This window comes from Pseudoliparis swirei, chromosome 18 (assembly GCF_029220125.1).
Source record: "Pseudoliparis swirei isolate HS2019 ecotype Mariana Trench chromosome 18, NWPU_hadal_v1, whole genome shotgun sequence".
Lineage (NCBI taxonomy): Eukaryota > Metazoa > Chordata > Actinopteri > Perciformes > Liparidae > Pseudoliparis > Pseudoliparis swirei.
In genome coordinates this window covers 23,552,033-23,577,583 of record NC_079405.1, presented here as the reverse complement: position 1 = coordinate 23,577,583, position 25,551 = coordinate 23,552,033, and the positions used below count along the sequence as shown (strand labels likewise).

Here is a 25,551-nt window from a genome sequence, read left to right as displayed (position 1 = left end):
TAGTTTTTGAGAGAAAATGTCTCTTTTTTATTTTTTGTTGACGGTTTGCCATGTGCTGGTTAACTCAGAGCTTGTTGTCTTTGAACATAATGCATTTCCTCCTTTTTGTTTTCCCTCTCACCTCTTAAAAAAAAGCCCACTAGTTAGTTACCATTAGGCATCATGAGTCGGCAATGCATTATAATTAATGTACGGGAGTTGTTTTAATTGTGCTTACTCTGCTCAGGGTAATGGCCAGTTGTAGGACTGCGGTGATATATAATGGGCCATTTTCCTTAAATTGATCAGCCCCCATGGTTGGGTGTCATTAACTGCATGACATCCCACACGGCGGTATGCCTCCCATGTAACTGATGGTCATTGTTGGCCGCTTTGAATTCAGCACTCTTTTTTCTTTCTCAGCTTGATTTAAAAAACTCGAGAAGTCTCCACTCAGCAGCGCCATGTGGTTTTAGAAGTAAATTCTCCAACATTAAGTGTCGCTGCATTTTCTTATCACATCTCCACCACTTGTAAAAATAACTGAAGTGTATGTGTGTGTGGGGGGGGAGGGGGATGTAACACTATGTCAAACCGTATCAACCGCATTTCACAAGTACATCCAGTTAAATGCATCACTGGTGCAAACAGGAAAACATCCTGAGAGCCTGTGAACTGTTTTCTGTGCCATGTGTCAGACTTCCTTAATGGATAATAAACTCCTCTCTGTTTCAACTCAGACCGCACCGGTCAATTTTCTCAAACCTGGTTTGAGGGAGGGACATTTGTCTAGAGAGCTTTTGGCTGACCAACAGGGTCCGTTCCGTTGAATTTATCCAAATGCAGTCATGTTGTAAGTATTTCAATACAGTCGGAAACCGATTGTTTTAAAAGGTGCTTTAGTGTTAAAACTGTGGTGGTTAAAAGGAGTATTCAATAATCTGTCAGATGAATGGGTAGAACTACAAATTATAGAAAAAGCCATACGATAATATGACTTTATTTTTATTTTTTAAAGCGTTAAATGTTCACTCAATGTTCTACTACTTGTCGGTAAAAGGAGTAGCTTGAAGTGACCCACCTTTCGGGCCTGATATTTTCGTGAAGTTATTGACGGGATAGTCGACTGTGGCTCCGCGGTAGAGCACGGTCATCCTTCAATCAGAGGATCGGCGGTTCGATTCCCGGCTCTGCTAGCCCATGTCGCTGTTACCTTGGGCAAGACACTTAACCCCAAATGACTCCTGTCAAATGAATGTTAGTTAGTCCTGATGGGCAGGTGGAACCTTGCATGGTAATGACGATGAGTGGTGTTAAAGTGTATTGGTAATACCATTTAGGGGGTGAACACGGTGGAACATACAGCAGCAAAAGAACCAGAGTTTAAATGAGAGTGAACCATTCACCATGTGGCCAGCGACATGTGGAACTAGGAAACTGTAATGCCATTAGTGATTTACAGTAAGTAGATCCAAGGGGTCAAAGGAAGAGCCAAGTCTTTCAACTGAAGTGTACCCAATTTGTCAGAAATGCGGCAGATTGGTCAGTGGCCTCCAAACGGCAAAATTCAACGGTGACTTATTTTAAGTTACAGAACATGACATAATGTAGCCCACTTAGGCAAGTTGCACAACATTTTGCAATTTGACTTACAACACTTTCCTGAGTTGCGTACGTAGCGCAAACACACATTATTATAACACATTATTGTAACATACTTATTTGAACGGAAACCATAAGCTTTTGTTCATCTTCCTGTGTGAAAAATTCATTATTATTACGGTTAAATAAACTTATTATGAAAAGATAGTGTATTCATGTAACAAGAATCAATTGTCACATGCTACAAAAAATCCCAAGTGCCAAACGTCATATTTGAGTTAATAGTGAGAACCTGAGAAAAAATTTCTGTTTTATTAGCGACTAAGTTCTGCAAGACATTCACCGAGTAGTCATATCTTTTGCCATCTGTCTTTGGGTTGACAAAGCGACTGTAGCTGGAAGCAGGACAGCTGTGAGTGGTGAGAGTGAACCGTTACAAAACGGTGTGTTGAAAGATGCTAAAACATAGAGCTGAGGGGAACTGAAGTGCTAATTATCACATTTGAATGATTTTTTAATTAATTATAATTATGTGTTTGTCATCTTGAGCGACTCATGTGAAATTGGTCATTCGAACACCTGTTAATATTTAAAAAAATGGCGACTGGTGCGGCTTTAATTGTAAACCCATGTTCCGGCAATAACGTAACATAAAAAGTAAAAAACAACGCAAACATGCCCGCGTCTGTTTACGAAAATAAGAACCGTCATTGAACAACATTTTTATTCCTCAGTTTGCTCGCTGCCACATAACTGAGAATATGTCCGCTGTGACTCCTTTGACTCGTAGGTGAACAGAGCGATTTACAGGCCTCGCTTCATCCCCCCGCTTCGTATTTACAGTTTTCAGATTCAGCGGAGCCTTTCAGATCATTAAAATGCAGCGTGCCTTGATGACTCGGTCTAGCCCTGATTTCCCACAGTACCTTGCTTTCAAGGGCACAATTTCCATATTTGCTTGTTATTTATAAAATGTCAAGTTTCGTAAGGCCCTTTTTTTTGTGCCAATTGTATAAAGGGCACTGTTGTCCCAGATATCTCACGAGTCATGCGCTGAATTAATCACTCTCAAAAAATGTAATCCCATTACTCATCGCTGTGCTCTGCAAAGCAGCAGAACTTCATTCGAGACCCTGAACAATGTTTCCTGCTGTGTTAGTCGCTTGTCTTTGCCGGCAACTCAACCCGACTGTGTGCCGCGCGGTTGAAATTGTACGTGTGCAAAGCGGCTAAAGCAAAAGGGATCCTCTGCGTGTCCTCTGCGAACCTCACGAACCGTTGATCCGATGTGCTTCACACTTGGCGGGTGTATAGCTGGGGGCCCTGAAGGCATGCACTGACGGAGTTGATGCCATCTGGACGCAATAAACAATTGACCGCTAATTGTCCCGCAACATTACGATCGCGAAAAGTCAACCAGCGATGAACGGTTCTCGAAAAAAGTTGCAAGCAGTACTTCCCGGGATTGAGCAATAGGCCTAATCCAAAATGGACACACCCGAACGCACATGCCCACCCAATAGACCGCAAGCAGCAATACTGGGAGCCAAGCAATAGGCCCGTTCCGATCGGGCACTAGCCCCGGCCCCCTCCTCTCTACCTCCTTCTGTCTCATGGATTGTGGAGGTCTGGATCGTGGTCCATGCCTACGATGAAGTATTCATATATTCTATCATATTCATTGAATGTGTTCATGTAACTCTGTAATGCTTCATTCTGGACACATGACATCTATTTCTTCTGTCCATCCTGGAGAGAGATCCTCCTCTGTTGCTCTCCTGAAGGTTTCTTCCCTTTTTTCAACGTAATTTAAAAAATATATATTTCTTGGGAGTTTTTCCTGATCCGATGTGAGGTCCTAGGGCAGGGATGTCGTATTTACGGATTGTAAAGCCCTCTGAGGCACACACGTGATTTGTGATATTGGGCTATATAAAATAAACTGAATTGAATTGAATTGAACGAGCTTGTAACAATTGGTACCAGCTGATGCTATGTTCATCGTATAAATTGTTTTTTTGTTTTTTTGTAACTACAGGGTCTTCATCTTGGACAACGGTAACCTCCGGGTATGGAACGCAACCAAGTCTGACGTCGGCCTCTACACCTGTGTGGCAAGAAACCAGTTTGGCGTGGCCAGTAGCACAGGAAGCGTCACCGTTAAAGGTATTTCCTTTTACCCTATTAACATTTCATTAGTCACTTTTCCCATTGCAAAGTACCAACGGCCTTTGTGTGATCGGAGAGTGCCAACAACAAAGTACTGGACACCTTTTTTTCAAACGCATGTTTTTACACCTCAACGACACTTAGATAGTGCTTCATTCTGCTCCTTGACAAACTAAAAATTTGAAGTGTTACGATTTAATAAATAAAACATGAACATTGAGTCGAAAGATATAGTTTTTTCTCTGTTTGACACACCTCGGTTGCTATGTTGGTTTGCAGAAAGCGTTCAGCTGGCTGCCTCGGTGCCTCCGGTCCTCACAGAGGATATGCTGTGTGAAAAAAGGCATGATGCTGTTGTTAGATCACCCGGGCCGGGGGGATTGTATTCCTGCTCTGGCGCTGTGACTTATCTTTCTTCAAAACAAGAGCAAGAGACCTTTTATTCCTTTTACCATCACTGAGGGTGTTAATATTTCACATGGTATTGAAACTGACCTTGCTATATCAGATCACTTCTGTGCTTTGTGTGATTTGTCCGTCATTCCTAAAAGGTCCACACAAGATCAACAGCTTTGGAAAAGCAGTTGGTAGGTGAGAATACACTGCGGAGGCTCCTGAGGCATTGTCTACCCTCATGTCGCCCTCTGTGGATGAGCTTCCACACAATTTCAATTAAATGATCGAAAAATGGCATTGCCACGTCAAAAAACGCTCGCTGGTAACAAAAGCACCGTGGAGAAAAAAAGCAGAATCAATACTGGTCCTGAAAAAGGAAAGCCGCGAAAAGCCTCTCACAAGCGGCGAGAAACAAGACTTTGGCATGTATAAGTGTGCTTATGGAGGTCATATAGAGGCATTAGTACTAAGACTGTGTTTCAAAACCAGTTAAAAGTTCTTCATAGTTTATATTCCTCTTTCTTTCAAGTTTAAATTATTCTACAGCTCTCTTCCCCTCAAATCAAAAGGTATTAGATCAGCCAATAAGGGTTCAAAGTCAAATCCAATACTATCTACAACCCTCGACTTATCTTTTATGTTGTTGTCCGCATATCTCTAAACCTCTCAGCCGACTTCTGCTCGTTCAGAAAGCAACTAGCGAAGACTCAACACCGGTTCTCAGGTCTCCTCCAGTGAAGAGTGTCTAAAGCATGTCTATAAATTAGTGCTGTGAAAAATAACGCGTTAACTCAGTTAATTCAATTACAGGTTTAACTAGTTGTTTTTTTTTAACGCATTTAACGCATGCGCAGAATGAGCTTCCAATCCGTCTGTTGTTGGTCGTCGGGACGAAAGAAAAGTCACTTGCAAAATGAGCTTCCAATACACCACTTCAATCTGAACTCTGTCCGCTCTCATGCAGACGGTCTGTTCATCGGTAATGATCCTTCCGCAGGTTCACCTACGGAAACCTTGTTACGACTTTTACTTCCTGTAGATCAGGGTCTCAACACGTCGATCGCGACCTGCCAGTCGATCGCGGCGTAGTGTTGGTAGATCGCATGACATTAAAGAGATTGGCCCGCCCCCTGACATGTTCTCTATAGCACGTCTTTGTTCTTTTATTAAACTAAACGTCTGTTGTTGATCGTATCTCCACAGCAGCATGTCATTTCTGTCTCTTCGCGTTGTGTTAACACTTATCGATCTCCGTCTCGCGCCACAGAGCTCCGTGCGCGCGCATCAGTACCGAGCAAAAAAAAAGTCACTTGTCAATCTGTCCACCTGTCCGTGTCGGTGAGGTTTCAGCTTTGCAGCGGTGTCCCCGCCGTCCCTTTCATCACGGCCCAGTTCATGAAGAAAACCCACACAGTCAGTTTGCCTCAGCAGCTGCTAGAGGAAGACTAGAGGCCTTTAGATTGTATCATGGTGGAGTTAATGGTTGACAAACAAGAGAACAATTTTCTGTTTAACCCTCCTGTTACCTTTACATTTACTAACATATTTTACCCTCGGGGTCAATTTGACCCCAGCAATTAAAACCTCCAGAAAATTATTAGAATTAATATTGCTTCCCAAGTTTAAGTGTGAGGTACTTTATGTTTGTTTGTTGACTACCTAAATAGCCCTTTAAATAAATAAAAAAGTTGATATTTCTTATATGTTTGACACAGCCTGGGGTCAAATTGACCCCAAAGAACACCGACATTAAACATTGAATGGGGTCAAATTGACCCGAAAGGTAACAGGAGGGTTAAACATTCTGTTTAGGATGAAGATGTATTAATGTTCCATATGGAAGAAAACTGCTAAATAACTGCTGAGTTGCAGCACCATTGTATAGAAGAATGTATAAATGTATATATCCGTCTTTTGTCATAAATCTCTATGTTCTCACAAAATATACCGAGAATATCGGTAATATGTGATTAATCATGATTAATCCACAAAAACCTGTGATTAACCCGATTAAAAATTGTAATCATTTCACAGCCCTACTATAAATCTCTCAATGGCTTGGGACCGAAAGGCTTTCTGACTGTCCTTTATGACATCAGCCTCTCAGCCTTTGGGTCTGCCAACTGGTCCCAGAGTGCAAATTAAACACGGGGGAAGCAGCGGTATGGTACCGGGCACCACAGAGCTGGAACAAACGTCCAGGGGATGTTGGACTTGCACCAACTTTGACCACCTTTTGAATCCAGGTTAAAAAGCATTTCCCGCACTGCCTTTGACCGAACCTTAACTATTCGTCGAGAACGATCTCGCCCATCCACGAAGTCTTAATGTTTCTGCTAATTTCCCTTTTGAATTGTCTTTGTGTATGAAATGATTTGGGGGTAAAGGGCATCTCATTGGGTGGCTTCACGCTGTGCACACGGCTGTTTTCCAGTCCTATTTCCACTGGGGATAGTATTCTCCTGCGGGGTTTTCTGACATATTCAGTAAACTACACCCACCCTTCGACCTCCTTCTTCACGAAGGTCGCACAGTTCATTTGTGTTGTGGTCATTTGTTCTGCCTTGACCTTCCTAGTTGGCTGGGTTGTATAGATTCATGGAGTTATTGATCTCCACTGTATTGGCCTGAGGGAGAGAAGTTCACGCCTCATATTTCACAGGGCCTGGTATCGATTCACATGTGTTTTTCAACGGATTATTGGAGTCTTTGCCTCCAATCTTTCACAAATAACACTTCTCCCCTTTTAGGTAATGAATTGCAACCGGGAAAAACCCCAAAACGAATAAAGTGGTGTCAGGATCCGTACAATTCCCCGACCATACGAGAAAAGCTGTATATTTTATGTGTTAAATCCTTTTTTCATGAAGACTCGAAGACAGAGCTGCTTTTTCATCTGGAAGTTTATGAATTTAGTTTGAAGGTTCAATCTATTTAATTATCTTTCTTCAAGTTTCAAATCCTTGAAATGCCAAACATCTGTCTCATTTATATATTTTTCCTGTAAGTAGTTATAGAAACCTAAATCCATGTTTAGCCCCACAGAAAAAAAGTGATTAATGTCAATGTGAATAACGGAATGCCCTGTATCAATGCAGTAATTCCTTTTTAACCAGAATACGCACCGCCTAATGGAATAAAAAATAAATAAACGAGACCAGCTCTTTCGTCTGTAAATCACTCTCTCGGCATGGTTCCATTTTCTGTTAAATTATAAAAGACAGATTTCATATATTATGAATGTCTGAAAGTCAGCAGCAGTCAAGGATGTGGGGAGAGCTCAGAGTGCACCTTGCCGCTGATTTATTCTGATGACTGGCACTGCATCCCATTGACGAATGACGAGTCTTGCCTTTCTTCAACAACAGCAAAATAATCAGTAACCGTTGCATAATTAAAGCGAGGAAATTAGCACAAGAAAGTGTCAGTGTGTTTGTATCTCTGGCACGTGGACAAATTCGTTGCTTTGAAAAAAAAATTGGAGCGTGGAGCCGTGAGTTCAAGGCATAATAATAAAAAAAAGCAAAGGCATTGCTACACCCTGCCAGTTACACTCGACACTCTCCTTTTACCCATTTATCACCCACTGTGAAATGAAAACGGTCCAGAACCCCCCATCCCCCTCCTCCTCCTCTTTCCCCCAGCCAATCAGTGTGCATAGGCGGGGGGTGCAGGAGTGGGACCCACCGCTCTCTCCGTAGATTCAGGTTGACGGCCTTTATGTGACTTTCCAATCAAGCTGCACGAGCGTACGTCTTCCCGGCGTTATCCACTTATGATTCTTTTGTGAAAAAGGAACTTGGCTTTCATCCGACACCCTCTTTCACTTCGCATCCTCTTTTTTTCTTCGCATCATCATACGTTCAGCCTGTTTCCTCGCCGCCGATGTACAAATGTTCCCGTCTGCGATCTTGGCGCCTCGCTTGTCACAATCGATATTGTTTGGAGAAAGGGGATTGGGTGATTTGCATGCATTATTTCATTGAGGATCGGAAACCTGTTTAGCGGGTGGGGGGGGGGGGCGGCCTCTTTTGAGAGATGACAGTAGTTTATTCAAATTGACTCTCCGGTGACGCCAATGTGGGTACAAAAAATACCTGTCAAAAGGTGCTCGGCGTCTCCTGCTGTGGATAAGTCAGCGAGTGAACTGCAGCGGAGCAGTCGCAACAGATGAGCCCGGTTAATGTCCCCATCATTCCAACACTGGAGGGATATTAGCAGATTAATTGCACTTGATTACAGAAGTGCTCCCTGAATTCTGATTACGCTGGAGATGAGCCGTTGCAATTAGGCTCGCCTCCGATCATTACAGATGGTCAGCCAACTCCAAACTTCTGAGCTCACACTGCGTTCGCTTCTGTCCGCCCTCCGTGAACCCCGGAAAGGGAATTCATCTTCCCAACACTGTGACACATCTTCAGAACCATTTGCTCCGGAGGTGGTTGGCAAGCAGAATGTTTTTTGTGACACGCTCTCCCGAACCTCACAGGATTTGGGACTTTGTTCGTGCCAGAGGCTCAGTACCTCTTAAAAAGAAAAGCATTATGTTTCACCAAGATGCAACCCATATATATATATACGTTTAAAACTAAGTTAAAGATACCCTGTGAATAGAACTCTTTGAATATATTTTGTACTAGAGATCTGTTTGTTGGACCGAATTTATGATTGACTGACAACTTTGGTGAAGTGTTGCATGGTTGTTTTGATTTATTTTTTGCTTCCTTATTTATAATTATTATGCTGCTTTAAGATTATTATTTTTTTGTTTCCTTATGGCCCTTCTTGGCCAGATGCATGGTTAATTTTTGCTTCATTTTTATTTATTTTTAGGTTTTATTATTATCATGCCTTCTTACTTTTGAAGGTAGTATTTCTGTAAAAATACCTAAATAAATTATCAAGTATTAAAAAAAAGAAGGTTTTTTATCAGTGGTTATTGTATCATTGTTCCCATTGTATTTGTGGTATTTGACAGCCTGTGTCAATGTTAGTCGTCTTCAATTCAATATCTAAATTACTATTTAGTTGACCTCCTGGATGAATTGTCATCGCTTTGATCGACCTCACTTTTTTCCTCCAGTGCCATAATGACGGCAAAATTAGAACTCATTAAACCCACACTTTGGTTAATAACTAAAGACTTGTCAAACTAACACCAGCCTGATGTGACATCTCATTATGTCAGCAGTCAAATGTATTTATAGCTGTTCCCTGACAGCCACACAGATATAAAGCGGCTGAGATACCGATGACATTAAATGTAATAGCCACTTCAAAACAAATTGTGCCGTCCCTTTAAAGGTTAAAAGCAGTGGCGGGCCGTGGGCCTGGGGCCTGGGCCTTCAGTGAGGTCCTATACAGTCCCACCCGAATTAATCCACCTCTTATTACTATCATTATGATGCCATGGCTCTAGACCAGGGCTGCTCAATACGTCAATCGCGACCTACCGGTCGATCGCGGCGTAGTTTTGGTAGATCGCATGACATTAAAAAAATTTGGCCCGCCCCCGTCATTTTCTCTATAGCACGTCTTTGTTCATTTATTAAACTAAACAGCCGTCTGATGTTGATCGTATCTACACAACAGCATGTCATTTCTCTCGGCTCTCCGTCTCGCGCGCTGCAGAATGCGCGCATCGGGACGGAGAAAAAGAAGAAGAAAAAAGTCCTCCTTACGTCTAACTTTTCTTGAAAAGTTCGTCTTGAGAAAGGCGTTAAAAGTATATGCTCGACCAAATCGACATCTTCTCCTCCTTCCGCCATTGTGGGTTGAAAAAACAGCTTTGTAGTCCGCGAATTAATTCCTTTATCAAATTCAGTTTCCTAGTTCTGATCTACCTGCCCATAGACCCCGCCTCTCAATATTGGTAATCCAATCAAAAGACGTGCACGCCCTCCGCCTGCTAGCTGGCTCCTGTGCCGGTTCCGGGGCCTTCTAGAAGGCCTACAGGAGCCAACTCTAAAGCTGATTGGTTGACACAACATTGTCATTCCCATTCACTTGAAGCTACCAGCGCCCGCAATGTTGATTCTGAAGGCCTAAGGGCAGATTTTAGCCCCCTGGCAACACACGATGGCTGAATATGATTGGATAAAAGATCTAACATAAACACCAGCCCTCCAAATCTCAACCTGGGGCTGGAAGCAGCGCAACCAAGAGGAACGCTATGAAATTAAGAGAATAACTCTTACTCTGGGAAATAATTGAATACATATTTGTGGGAAAATATATTTAGAAAAAAATATATATTCTGATGATGTTTAGGCCAGCAGAGAAGGCCTTGCTGGCCCTGACGGCCCACCACTGGTTAAAAGCGACTACAAAGTGAGTGTGGCTATTGGAATTTTGGTTTTGGAAAGTTAAACACATTGTAGTAGCACAGCCAATTCCAGCATCAGAAAGGAGGGAGATAGATATTTCCATAGATTGGCCATGTGATAAGCAATTCTGATGGAGGATACTGGCCAGTTTACTCAGGAAAGATAACACTAGTCATTGCTTTTATCAATTTTGTTTGCGCAAGACAGAAGATAAATTGTCTCCTTGTAGTTACTTGGATGTAAAAACATTCCACATATCAAAGTCTGGGAGGCTCCTTTCAAAGCACAAACCTTTCGTCCATGTTTACTGCCAGCAACTATGAAAGATAAATGCAATGTGTGACTGCTGACAGCCATATAGAAAAATAATGAGCAGCCATCTGTCAGTGATCACCAGCAGGTCGCTGTAGATGTGCGGCCTGCACAGCCTCTAAAAACAGTATTGAGGCATCTCGTATGCATCCGCTGAGCGGTGTGCACCGGCTTTACCCCCAAATGAATTTGTCCTTGAAAGACCTAAGTGGCATTCAAAGAAGCGTGGAGAAGGAGTGTGTGTGTGTGCTGATGAAAACCTTCTGTGCTTTGTTGATACGAAGAGCAAAGGAAGGACTTCTTGTCATGAGGGTCATCACACTTTAGTTCCAAAAAAATGACCTTTTTCTGAACTGCGATCCATGTTACGGTGATCTACCTTTTAACCCTCCTGTTACCTTTCGGGTCAATTTGACCCCATTCAATGTTTAATGTCGGTGTTCTTTGGGTGTCAATTTGACCCCAGGCTGTTTTTCACTGTGTCAAACATATAAGAAATATCAACTTTTTTATATTTAAAGGGCTATTTAGGTAGTCAACAAACAAACATAAAGTACCTCACACTTAAACTTGGGAAACAATATTAATTCTAATAATTTTCTGGAGGTTTTAATTACTGGGGTCAAATTGACCCCGAGGGTAAAATATGTTAGTAAATGTAAAGGTAACAGGAGGGTTAAACTAATGCTGTGAACCAGAGCCAGATGCGTGCCGCTTTAGAAAAAGGCCGTTGACCCGCCAGTGAAAGACATTTTGTTTGTGCTCGTGAATCTCAGTTTGAAGGACTCGCAGGGTTCGGATTGAATCTCTTCCCTGGTCAAAATAAACAAATTTCAAAACAATCCTCGGATGCCGCGTGGCCCGTGGCTCCTCGACGCTCTCCTCTTATGCATTATTCAAGCTCACATCACTCACCGTGTGGCGAAACCTACAGTGTCTACACACTCTAGGAGAATACACTCTTACACATTACAGCGTTAGACCATTAAAGCTAGGAGGGAATGTCCACGGGGGGGGGCAGAGTGGAGTGTGAGCATCATTCATGATGGCTGCTGTTTGTGTGGAAGACTGGGCACACGACTGACCTCAGAGAGGACCGCGGAGTCTATGGGTAACTGTGAGCTCGCTCTTTCCGCTGGTCTACTCTATGTTATGATCGAGTGTTGCCACTGTGAGCCAGCGTGGGGAAGTCATCTCTTCTGGCCTCTCCAACTTGATGTTTGCTTGAATAATAAGATATTCATCAATCTCTCGTTCTTTTAAGCATCAAATCATGTTGGGAATCTTCCGCTTTAAACCTCGATCAGACCTCATGAAATGTCGTATCTTCTCAAAACGTCTCCCTTTGACTCAGGAGACCGTGTCATTCTTCTTCTTTTTTTTTCGTGAGGCTTAATTTTACGAGACTGTTAATTCGTGAACCGTTTTCTAGTTTCTTGGAAATAATTAGAATAAATTGACCCTTCGCTAAGCCACGCCCCCCCCCCTCCCCCGCTGTTCCTCCTTAACCCTTGTGTTGCCTTCGGGTCAATTTGACCCGATTCAATGTTTAATGTCGGTGTTCTTTCGGGAGTCAACAAACAAACATAAAGTACCTCACACTTAAACTTGGAAAACAATATTAATTCTAATAATTTTCTGGAGATTTTAATAGCTGGGGTCATATTGACCTCAAGGGTAAAATATGTTAGTAAATATAAAGGTAACAGGAGGGTTAAACATTGAATCGGGTCATATTGACCCGAAGGCGACAGGAGGGTGAAACATTGAATCGGGTCAAATTGACCCGAAGGCAACACAAGGGTTAAAGCTTTCAGAGCTCCCATTGAGCCCACACTGTCACTAACCGCACTCCCTGAATAAATATGATATAACTTTCCGGTCAAACAAAAAATTACTATTTCAGCGAGAGGCAGAGGAAAAAAGTTTCCAATATGTGTTCAGAAGGATTAATCCTGGATGTCAAACTGATTCAGGAGCGAAAACCAAGTTACGGAGATAAAGATAGAATCTTAAGCCGACAGATCAAAAGAAAAAGTGTAAAAGTGAACCAACACAACACATCGTGACAGTAGACAGTGACATGAAGGAACTCAGCTGTCCCTGTATAGCCGGCTAGGTTGTATTCCCTGTGACAATAGGTAAAAAGCAAAAGCAGCATGTAGTTAGCAGTAAATAAGTGAGTTCTAGTTTTTGGATGAGGACTTAATGTTCTAATGTTATTAATAGATTGGGCTACTGTTTGTCTTCCAATCAGCTGGTTGGCGGTTCAATCCCCGCCCTGGTCGATATGTCCTTGAGCAAGACAATTTACCCTGAATTGCTCCCCGTATCTGTGTCTACGGTGTATGGATGTAAAATGTAAAGTGTCTTTGAGTATCTTAAAAAGCGCTGTATAAATTAAATGGATTATTATTTTAGCATTATTATTATTATTATTATTTTGAGTCTTGCCAACAACAAAATCATGTGTGCATGTTCATGAATGGTTTTTTTTCTCCACCAAACTTTATCCAAAAAGATAGAAGCACAAACCCAGTGATGGTCATCCGTGTGAAATGTGATGAAATGCAGCCACTCAAAGTCCAAACTCAAAATCTTATCTTTGAGGAGATTCTCCTCCTCGGCTAATGTGTGTGGACACGTCCTTTCCTGTTGTCCGTGTGTGGCATTAGCACGCGCATATTTTAAAGCCTTCTTAAAGGAAATGTGTTGCTCTGCTAAACGTTCACCTTGAGCACCTGTTTATCCACGGCACTTGACACACACTGCTCACGACGGGTCTAATTCATTCATCGATTATTCACGTTGGACAGTGACCGTGTTTACATGCATTCGAATAACTGGCTTAGTCGGACTGAAATCGAATTATCCGTTTCATGTAAACACCTTTGTTGGACTATGTGCGGTCCGACTACGATCCGATTAACACCCCTGGATAACTCGATCCGATCCGGTTGATAATTCGACTATCGCGGCATGTAACGGTGAATTGGATTAGGAACTGGACTTTGCGTCTTTGCGCATGCTTGAGATCCCGCCCTCCTCCCTCCCTCCCTCCCTCCCATGTCGTGACCCGGAAGTCGAAAGAGTCGAAAGAGACGATAATGTCACTATTAACATCATGCAAGAATAGTAGAGGGATGTAGCCTTGCTCTCTGTTCGCCATCTTTCTCGAAATGTTGATGTTGTTGTTGTTGGTTGTTGTTGGTGGTGGTGGTGAAGAGGTCAAGTGGAAATGGCTGTATCACCACGAGTTGTAATGAAAACAGCGCCGCCTATCGTATCGGATATGACATGCTTTCGGCCAATGATTCGAATTACTCACTGCCATGTATATTGGGATAATAGCAGATCCCCGAAAAGATAGCATCGTCCGACTAAAGCAAGATTCGAATTATACCATCATGTAAACGCACTGAGTGTGACGTGGAACAACAGGTGACCGAGGAGGGGGGAAACGCAGGTTCTCAGAATGTTAAGCACAAACTGGAACATGTCGCCGGGCAGGTTTGACCCACCTCTGCATCGGTTCCCCTCGGTGCCGCCCGGTCCGCCTCGGCACGTTAACGCGCTCCCTATCTCGTCTCTCATTGACCCCCCCCGGTAAGTGAGTGGGTTACTAGTGGTAGCGGGTGATAAGGCATTGTACAATTACGCTCACGAGCCCAGTGTGTGGTTGTGTAACCAACCACGATTGTCACAAATGATGACAGAGGCAGGTAATAAGGGAGCCTATTCCCGTCGTGGTCACGGCCGATCCCTGAAGGCAGCAAGAGGGCCGGGCAGCACACACACACACACCGCGTGTAATTACATGTTTATAGTGTGTTTACATTTTGCAGATAGAGGAGGTTCATATGTTTTTATTGTATTTCCCGATAGATCCTCCCTCAGCCTTTTTATTACCCTTCTGTTTCCTTCTCCTTACATCATGGAGAGTATAGTCATAAAAACCCGTGTTCTTACTCTTAGCTTTTATGTTTCCGCGCTGCACTCGTTCGACAAGGTGTCGCCGGCCTTTAGAGAACAGAGCAGACGCGGCCCCCTTGAATACCTCCTGTGTGTGTTATTACCACTTTTTTTTTTTTACTTCACCGCCATCGCTCGCCATTTAGCCCTCAGACGCGCATTCATTGTGGGTACGACACAACCGACCGGCTGATAGCATTCTGGGCCTGATATCAGAAAACGGCTAGATAAATCACAACGGGAGCGCGTTGGCGTCGTGGTGGTGGCGGCGTTGAGTGTGTGTGTGGGGGGGGGGGCAATACAATGGAGGTATCTAATTCACTCTGGATGAAGACTGCACTGCCGGCACTTTCTACATGAATCCATGCCCGTCCAGGGATCATTTGCCATGGTTAATTTAGTCTGTGTGCTCAGTGGCAATTTCAACCGAGTGCTCACAGCACCCCCAAGAGGGAGACGGGTGTTGTGCACTCCAAGAACAAACGCCTCTCCCACTCATCTTGGCCCCTCTCTCTCTCTCTCTCTCTCTCTCTCTCTCTCTCTCTCTCTCGCTCTCTCACTCTCTCTCTCTCACTCTCTCTCTCTCTCTCTCTCTCTCTCTCTCGCTCTCTCTCTCTCTCTCTCTCTCTCGCTCTCTCGCTCTCTCTCACTCTCTCTCTCGCTCTCTCTCTCTCCCCCTCTCTCTCTCTCTCTCTCTCTCTCTCTCTCGCACTCCCTCTCTCTCTCTCACTCACTCTCTCTTGCTCTCACTCTCTCGCTCTCTCTCTCTCACTCTCTCTCGCTCTCTCTCTCTCTCGCTCTCTCACTCTCTCACTCGCTCTCTCTCTCTCTCGCTCTCTCTCACTCACCTGCTCTCTCTCCTCTCTCTCTGCCTCTCACTCTATCTTCTCTCTCTCTCTCTCTCGCCTCTCTCTCCTCTCTCTCTCACTCTCTCTCGCTCTCTCACTCGCCTCTCTCACCATCTCTCTCACTCTCTCTCGCCTCTCTCTCACTCATCTTCTCTCACTCTCTCCCGCCTCTCTCTCTCTCTCTCTCGCCTCTCACCGCTCTCTCTCTCACTCTCTCTCTCTCGCTCGCTCTCTCTCTCTATCTCTCTCTCTCAATCTCTCTCTCACTCTCTCTCACTCTCTCTCGATCTCTCTCGATCTCTCTCTCTCACTCTCTCTCTCGATCTCTCTCACTCTCTCGATCTCTCTCTCTCACTCTCTCTCTCTCTCTCATGTCCTTCCACCTTCCTCCTCCTCCAGCCTCTCACGCACGAGTGCAGATAAGGGGACGCTGGCTTTATCCCCTCGGCGGTGGCGGCGGCGGCCATTGTAATGCACTGCAGGCTTGAAAAGAGAGTGCCGACGATTGTGAGAAGTGCTCGTTGCTGTTTCCCGTTTTCCTAGCGGTGCGTTTTGGGAATTTTTCAGGGGGGCCGATCAAGGAGAGTGGGTGGGGGGGGGGGGTAGTTCCAGGGTGAGCTGCCAGTAGGAGAGACACGTCTCCGAGTCCCCACAGACACGAGCTCAGGCCAAAACTAATCCCAGTTATTGTAGCTGTGCGTCCTCGTTTGCCGTGCGCTCTGTCCCGTAGATCCTTCCATTAACTGAGTCTGACACATCCATAAGAATGATGGAAGGGCTTGGCTTTTTTTTCCCTTCTTCTTTTTTTTCTTCCGCAAAGCCACTTCCCTGTGCTGAATTGTAATGCCTGAGGAAAAAGAAGTAAAAAAAAAAAAAGATGGGTTAGAAAAGTGAGTTTTGATTAAATCCACATGGCGTGTGTGTGTTTTCAGAGCCGACCGCCATCACCACCCTGCCGTCCACGCTGGACATCACCGTGGGGGAGAGCGTGGTGCTGCCCTGCCAAGTGAGCCACGACCCGTCGCTGGAGCTCAAGTTCACGTGGTTCTTCAACGAGCAGCTCATCCACTTCGGGAGCCACGGAGGATATTTTGAAAAAGTGGGAGGCGTAAGTCTCTATTGTTTGTGTGTGTTTTTTTTTTTAAAGGCTGTGTTGGTGTTAGAGCTACAGGCTTTTTTGTTGCGTCGCAGCAAGATATTCATACACAATGTCATGATAGCTGAAGCAGTAAATGGACATTTTCTCTATTTAGACAAAGAACCTTTTTCAGAATAATCGATACAATTACTGTTTAAAGATACATTTGGATGAGCCACAGATTCTCACATTTCTCAAACTGTTTCAATACGCACCACAGTTTGATAGAAATCTGTCAAATCCTTCTCAGTGGGAAACAGCGGCTAGCAGCAGTGGTAACAATTATCTCCCAGTAGTGTCTCAACCTGTCAACAGGGCATTGCATCTTAAAAGCGCAACCTTTGGATTAAAATAAATCTTAAAAAGTACATTTGCATTGAAAAAAAAATAGTTAAGCAGAATACAACGATATATATATATAATTGTAACATAATGTAATACATTCCCTTAAATAATATCTGGAGATGAATGAGGGCGGGTGGGCGTCACCAATAGTGGGAGGGGGGTAAATTAACAGTATTTATGTGTGTGTATGTATTAGGGTATGCAGGTATGTGCATATATACAGTATATATGTCAATATGTGTGCAGGTTTTTGCATGTCTACCCGTATTTATATATATATTCTTTTTTAATTATTTCTTTGTTATTTTTATGTTTTTGTCTGAGTACCTTTGTATACATACAATGTGTACATCTTTTCCTTTGCATGTGCATATCTCGAAAACCAATAAAAGATTTGATCACAAAAAAATAATAATAATAGTATAATAGTATCACAAAATAAAATTAATTTAATAATAAAATTAAATTATTGTTAGCATAACAAAATGAAAGGAACTTTTTATGCCAGATATATATAGAGTGCTTAACTTCCTTATATATCTTCCGTGCACATACAGGCATATACAACTGTACCTATACACCATTAGGTGTGTGGATTCAAAATGTTGCATTCATCAGCCTCTCAGGATTATGAAAAGAAACTCTGGACAACAGATTTGTCTTTTTTTTGTGAAATATTCTAAGCGTAATGATGTGAGGCAGATTCCATCGCAAGCCATCTGTCTGCACCTCTATCTGCTGTCACACGAGTCCCACACAGAAACGTCAAATGATGCCCCTAAATATAGAAGTTTTTGCAAGGTTCATTAATAACAGTGTGAGAAACGGCCGTTTCTTTTATTTTTCCGGTTTATGTTCAGAAATACGCATCACCTTCTTAAAATCCAGATGTCTGACAGACAACGCTCACAGATTTAATTCTTTGGATGTTTCCCACCATTCATCGACGACCGATGCCACGTTTTTTCAGATGACCCGGAATACACAATGAATAATCAAGAATCAAACCATATTGTGTTGAGGAATGCTCTTTTCATTAGTGCAACGGTGCCCTTTTGCTCCATAAAAGACATTGATTTATTTTCAGAGTCCCTTCAGAGATTCCATTGAATAAAGGTCAAGAGGTGACTGTGAAGATTCATTGGTACATCAATATTGTACCTTTTCTCTATTTTAGCAGGGTCATAATAAATTCAGCCGCAGTGCAGCGGGAATGTTTGTATCAAGTGTATTATTTAGGGGCAGGAAATTTGCTGCCTGTGGTTTATTTTAAAAAGGACATTTACATACACACCCTGCAACCAGTCCCAGTCAGCCGTTATGTACTTGAAGAGGTTCGTAGCTTACATCTCAGCATGTGATGCACGGGCTTATTTTTTTCCCCAACCCCGCCCCAAAAAAAAAAAAAAAGATTCAAGGCCCCTTGAAAAACTGCAGGCTTGGAGAAAAATAAAATCCAACATCGAGTCTTTCCTGTTTCTTCTATGAGTAAGTGGCTCCCTATACCATAATGTACAGTCTCACTAATGTATTGCTTCACATATGCACTTACTTTGATTAAGCTACCAGCCACTCCACAGAATTCCTCCTGCCATTGTGCCACAGCCCTCCACGTGTCCAATGTATTCCACGAGCCGCTGTGCTCTGATGAAGTGATAATGTCGGGGTGCGGAATTGCAATTACAGATGGAATAAAAGAACTCCCTTAGAAGAACTGTCTGACCAGCCATTAGCCTGCTCCTTAACCCGGAGCTGCTCGTCCAGAAATCAAGCTATTTGTGCCGAGTACATTTTCTGTAATTACAGCGGTAAAATAAATGCAAGGAGCGTGCCAAGTATGGACAGGTATTTATGTGGCCTTTTTTTTTAAAGATATGGAAGGGAAGACCGCATGGGGGAATTATGGGTTTATTTTTTTCAAGATACACATACATGAGAATGAGCTTTCTGTTCAGCTGGTTGTGTTCCCATGTGGGTCGGTATTATTCTGGGATAACAATAGCTGGAGGCTTACCGTGTTGCTTATGGAACTCTGTGTGCGTGTGTGTGTGTGTGTGTGTGTGTGTTGAATGACAGCAGCATTCGGCAGGAGACATTATGATTCGAAACATCCAGCTGAGGCATGCTGGGAAGTACACGTGCGCCGTGCAGACGAAGGTGGACAGCATTTCCATCGCGGCCGACTTGGTGGTCAGAGGTGAGCCGCGGCCGTTTCCTCTTGACTCCCTGTTCTGCTTCGCGCTTCAATTGGAAACAACCACCGACCAGATTACCAGTGTTTTCCTAGCGGTTAAATAATGTATCATTGGGGCTACTGCTGAAGAGGGGGGGGGGGAGGGTGCTTGTAAGTGATTAGTGTGTTTACTGTGACCGGTTTGGCTTCACGGACGGAGAAAGAAAAAAAATGAAAGGACAGAATGGAAAAGGGAGGCACGTAGGAAATGTCTTTTCTCCGAGGCTTAAAGGAAATTTACTGTCTAATTATTCCAAATAGCTCCCAAAAGGTTTCACTGACTTCTTTGCGGTAGCTGCAGGTGCTTAAACCTCCGCGCCACTCTCTCCACCATCTTTCCATCTCTTAATTTACATTTCCTCTCTTCCTCTCTCCCCATTTCCTCTTCCTCCTTCCTCCTTCCTGTCTTTCTTATCTCTTCTCCCCTCTTTGCTGCCTTAGGTCCCCCGGGGCCCCCCACCAGCCTCCATGTAGAAGAAATCACTGATACCACAGCCCCTCTGTCCTGGAGGCCCGGTCCCGATAATCACAGTCCAATTACGGCATACACCATCCAGGCCAGGACACCATTTTCCCTCGGGTGGCAGGCTGTCACCACAGGTAAGCTCTCTCCAACCAGCCGTGGCCTCCTCCAATCACATGGAGGGGGGGGGGGGGGGGGGAGGATATTGGAGATGTAATTTTGTTACCCCGGTTCCCAAAATGGTTACGCTATTGTAGCGTGACCGTTGACCGCCATTTTATCAGACGCCGGAGAATCCTGAAGCGTGGATCTCATCCCGATGGCGTTGCCGTGGCTGCAACTTGAGAGTGTGGCGAAGCGATAGCGCCGGCGTAGTTTACCTCCTCTTCCTCTTCTAAGGGGCTCAAGCATTCACACACGATCGGTACAGGGTGGATTCATTGTGTCCGGCACACCTTGTTCTATTGACATTTTTGGATAATTAAGGACACTTTGATCCGAGATATAGTTTTACCGGCCTCATTGATTTGCCACCTCAGGATCATGTGTTTGAAACATAACTACATTATGACCTTGTCGGTAGAAGAAGAGAAACATATTTTTTCCAGTGGAACACAAGAACACACACATATCACACGTCTTTTTGGGGGCGGCTGTAGCTCAGTGGGGTAAGAGGGCCGACCTGCAACACCAAGGTTGTCGGTTTGTTCCCGGCTCTCCCCATTAGTTGCAAGTCGAAGTGTCCTTGAGCAAGGCACTGAACCCCCAGTTGCTTCCCGGGCGCATCACTGCAGCCCACTGCTCCTTAATAACTAAGGATGGGTTAAATGCAGAGAACTAATTTCCCCTTGGGGATTAATAAAGTATATATCTTATCTTATCTTATCTTACTAGAGAAATATTCATTTAATTTAGTTAAATTCAGTTTATTTTGTATAACCCATTCTCACAAATTACAAATTTGCCTCAGAAGGCTTTACTATCTGTACACATAGACATCCCTGTCCCAAAATATAAAAATATTGTGTAAATATTAATAGTCAGTGTATTTCGTCATATGTGACTCTTCTGTGTTGTTGTTGTTTGTTGAGTTAGTTTGTGTCCTTGTGAGGGATTACGAGTGTCCTGTGTACCTGTGGTGGACTCCGACCATGTGTGTCAGCCTGGAGGTCGTTCTGCTGCGCACACACTCTCACCAACAGTGAAAACACACACATACACACACACCCACACACACACAAAGTTGTTTGATACTGAAGGGGGGCCACTGTGTGTTTTATGCCAGTTCCTGAGATGGTGGGGGGCCACCGCCTGACAGCTACAGTAATAGACCTGAGCCCTTGGGTGGAGTACGAGTTCCGAGTCCTGGCAGGCAACACCATCGGGACCGGAGAGCCCAGCAAGCCGTCCAAACAAGCAAGGACGAAGGGGACCTGTATGTACCGCACGCTCGTGAAAAACACTTCCCGTACTACTCTTTAAATAAAATGTATGTCGCGTTTGTTTATGTGTTTTTTTTCCCTTTCCGAAAAACAAACAACGTCGATTTATTCCTGTCACCGTCTTAAAGGAACAGGTCGCCCGATTTCTAGATGAGAAGATGAATATGAAGATATACAGCTGTGGTGGCTCAGCATAAAGACTGGAAACAGCTAGACGCCCACACCCCCCTCTCACACACACACACACACACACATACACACAAATTGACATCACATTTTATTCAGCTGACACTTTTATCCAAAGCGACTTACATTCATACGCCGTGGGAACAGCTTCGGGGAGCAATTCGGGGTGAAGCTCTAGGACACTTCGACTAAGGCTCGCGGGGGCGGGGATTGAACCGCCGATTGAAAGACGGACCTGCTAACAACTGACAGCTATTTATCCCGGTATATTGCTACGATATTAAACTTTGAGTGTGGTCAGAAATCTATTAAAAGGTCAAAGTTAGATTCTTTTTAAATGACAATTGCCAAAGTACCCTGAGAGATCCAGATTCACCAAGGTTAGATCCCTGTGTGCCCCTTTTGGTATAATCATCATAGTCTAACCATGTCTCTCACTAGTGAGAATTTAGCTGCTATCTCTCACTTGATTTGTAGATAGCTGAAGTTCAACAAGTCATCTCTCTCCGGCGTCCGGGAGTAGCGACGCGTGGAAGTGATCACATGTTGCCTTTCTCGGGGTGTCGCGCGGCGTCAACGGGGCTAAGCCCATCTGTCTTCTTCCTCTCCAGCTCCGAAGGTCACGCCGGCTAATGTGAGCGGCGGCGGCGGCAGTCGCTCCGAATTAGTCATCACATGGGAGGTAAGCGAGCTCGCTCTGGACCCCGTCACCCATGGAAGGAGGGAGCCAGACGCCATTATTCTCCGTGGATGTGGGCCTGTGTTTCATTAATAACGGCTGAACGGCTTAATGTATGGCATTTCATTTTTTAAGAACACGGAGGCAATAACTGTTGCTGTCACCCTAGGGGGGGGACGAATGCTTTTGAGGTTTAAATAAGATAATTAAAGTCAATGGTTCTATTCCAAGTCCCAACTTTTTTCTTTTTACCTTCGCATTGAAAATGCGGAAGGTTATGTTTTGATCGCCGTGTATTTATTTATTTATTTGTATGCGTGTTATTCGCATAACAAAAAAAGTTTTAAACCGAATCGCATGACATTTGGTGGGTTGATTGGTTATTATCCGGGGACCATTTGATTAGATTTTTGGATTCAATCGGGTCAAAGGTCAAGGTCAAGGTCAAAAAGGTCATGGTCAAATTCTCTTCTTCTTTGCAGAGCCAATTTGTTATCAATTGGTTGCACTATGCACCAAAAAATTCAATTTTCAATTCAAAATCTGCGATATGCGAAAGGTATGCGCGCGCACCGAGTGCCATTCTAGTTTCTTCTTTCTTTCTCTCTCTTTCTTTGGATAGGTCAAAATCAAAATCTTCTTTTTACCGGTCAATTAATTTATCCATTGGCATGCCAATAACAAAAAAATCATAATTCAATGCCCAATCTTGCGATATGCGAAGGTATGCGCTCTACCGAGTGCCCATTCTAGTTTCTTTCTGTCTTTCTCTCTCTTTCTTTCCTTGTTCATGTCAGTCCAGCTCCAAAAGCTGATATTTATTCTGGCTGCTCACAATCATGAGCCCCCTGCTGTGAAACGTTTTACAGAATTGGTGTTGATGTTTCCATACGCAGGAGTTCAGTCGAAGTTTAACTTTTCTGCTTTAGAAAGCCGAGATCCCGCCTCAGCTCTGAAATCTCCCGAGGCATTTGTCTTCAGCCATAAAAAGCTGTGTTGCATTAATAGTTGTTGACTTGTTCCAAGTTTAATGTGTTTTACTACCTGCAGTGAGGCTGAAGTATGCAACTTCTATTCTGAGGATGGCAAAAGTGTGAAGGGCTTTATGTCAAATGGGTTTAATGTGCAACCTGGACATTAATGATAATGAGAAATCTTCTGTGCCGTGTTCAGATGGGACAAAAAAAACTCATAGAATAGATATGAAACACATTATTATAACACACAAAAGAAAATAGACAAATGTGCCAAGAGTGAAATAAACACATCAATTTACATACGTGCATTATTAGGTGAAAAACAGCCACAATATACAAATATGGATTTGTTGATTGTTTTTACGTTTATGGAAATAGAATGAAGATTCATATCTCAGGAGAGCGCTGCGGGGTCTTTCATCTGATTACCAAATGTAGCAGATAATAAAGTATAAAGTGTATTTTGTATATAATACAATAAGTTTCACATATTACGGCAAACGAAATTCATATTGAGGAGTAAGTGTGTAAACATATTTATGTGAAAAAAACAAACTAATGTCATCAGCACAAATGTAAATATAGAGTCTCTGAGTGTGTGAAGAGGGCGGGTTCATCCACCAGATTGTAATCTGCTGCTATAAATGTATGAGTTATAAATCTGGACCACAGCTGAGTTTATGATATCATGCTGCGGCACTGTACTGTGTCATGTAGAGTCCAGTCATAGTTTTTGTTATATTTGAGGCAGAGCGTTGCCTAAAAAATGTAAAAGCCATGTTTTTAATCTTGGTTTTTAGTTGTTGGTTTTATGCAGTTGATGTGATGGATTGAGAATTTGAAATAACGTTTTTATTCACACAATAAAATTTTAATTATTATTAAAACTCGCAGAATCAGTAACTTCGTTTAAATCACTTTTTAAAACCCATTTTTATAGAACAGCTTTGAAGTGATGTCGTCCTTTTATGCAGTTCTTTGGTTCCCCTAATTTAGTTTGTCTGTTTTATTTTTTTTATTTGAATCTTACCATTCTATTTGTTTTGCCTTGATTCTCTGTAGAGCACTTTATAAACTTTGTTTTTAAAGGTGCTATATAAATAAAGTTATAATTTTTTGTTTTATTTTTTTAAACCGTTAAAATGGTGTTTCTTCTCTTTCCCTCTACCCTGCAGCCGGTTCCAGAGGAGCAGCAGAACGGACCGGGGTTCGGCTACGTGGTGGCCTTTCGGCCCCACGGGGCCACGGGTTGGATGCAGGCCGCCGTTCCGTCCGCCGAGGCGTCCAGATACGTGTTCAAAAACGAGAGCATCCAGCCCTTCTCGCCTTTCCTCGTGAAGGTCGGGGTGTACAACAACGAGGGGGAGGGGCCGTTTGGACCCGTCACCACCATCAACTCGGCTGAGGAAGGTGTGTGTGTTTTAAATGTCGCGCACACACTCGACGAGTCGCCGCCACTCGAGTCCGTGCCGAGAGCCGTTTGGTCCAAACGTTCTGCTATCGGCGCGAGCAGACGACTTCCTTTAAAACCTCCGTCGCTCTGTTGTTCGAAAGAGAGAAATAGCTTTGAGAATCGTATTTGCTGCCTTCGCTTTGAGGGGTCGTCAAAGCCCGGTGCTACTTCTGAGTGTTTGTGTCTGAACTCCAGAACCGGGCCGAGCTCCCACCAGGGCCCGCGCCAAGAGCCTCTCTGCATCCGAGGTGGAAGTGTCGTGGAAAGCTTTGCCCTGGAACGCCAGTAAAAAGAGAGTCCTGGGCTACGAGGTGAGCAGCAAGGGATGAGTGTGTGTGTGTGTGTGTGTGTGTGTGTGAGCGTGTGTCTGTGTGTGTGTCTGTGTGTGTGTGTGTGTTTGTATGCGTGTGTGTGAGCGTGTGTCTGTGTGTGTGTGTCTGTGTGTGTGTGTTTGTATGTGTGTGTGTGTGTGTCTGTGTGTGTGTGTGTTTGTATGCGTGTGTGTGAGCGTGTGTGTCTGTGTGTGTGTGTTTGTATGTGTGTGTGTGAGCGTGTGTCTGTGTGTGTGTGAGCGTGTGTCTGTGTGTGTGTGTGTGTGAGCCTGTGTCTGTGTGTGTGTGTTTGTATGTGTGTGTGTGTGAGCGTGTGTGTGTGTTTGTGTTTGTAAGTTGGTGTGTGTACATGTGTGCATGTGTGAGGGTGCGTGAGTATGTGTGTGCATGAGTGTGTGTACCTGTGAGAGTGTGTATGCGTGTGTGTTTGTGAGTGAATGAGTGAGTGTAAGTGTCTGTGTCAGTTTGTGTGTGGGTGTGTGTGTTTGTGTGTGTGAGCATGTGTGTGTGTTTGTATGTGTGTGTGTGTGAGCGTGTGTTTGTGTTTGTAAGTTGGTGTGTGTGTACATGTGTGCATGTGTGAGGGTGCGTGAGTATGTGTGTGCATGAGTGTGTGTACCTGTGAGAGTGTGTATGCGTGCGTGTGTGTTTGTGAGTGAATGAGTGAGTGTAAGTGTCTGTGTGTCAGTTTGTGTGAGC

At 43.7% G+C, this 25,551-nt stretch overlaps 1 protein-coding gene across 1 annotated transcript in view; it reads left to right on the top strand.

The window, feature by feature from the left end:
• cntn4 (contactin 4) overlaps positions 1-25,551 on the top strand; it is a 171,183-nt gene that overhangs the window by 141,319 nt on the left and 4,313 nt on the right. The window contains exons 12-19 of the mRNA XM_056437610.1: positions 3,620-3,747; positions 16,537-16,712; positions 19,167-19,284; positions 19,762-19,920; positions 21,069-21,218; positions 22,023-22,093; positions 24,243-24,477; positions 24,716-24,831. Of these exons, the coding sequence (XP_056293585.1) occupies positions 3,620-3,747; positions 16,537-16,712; positions 19,167-19,284; positions 19,762-19,920; positions 21,069-21,218; positions 22,023-22,093; positions 24,243-24,477; positions 24,716-24,831 (1,153 nt within the window). The remainder of the gene's footprint in view (positions 1-3,619; positions 3,748-16,536; positions 16,713-19,166; positions 19,285-19,761; positions 19,921-21,068; positions 21,219-22,022; positions 22,094-24,242; positions 24,478-24,715; positions 24,832-25,551) is intronic.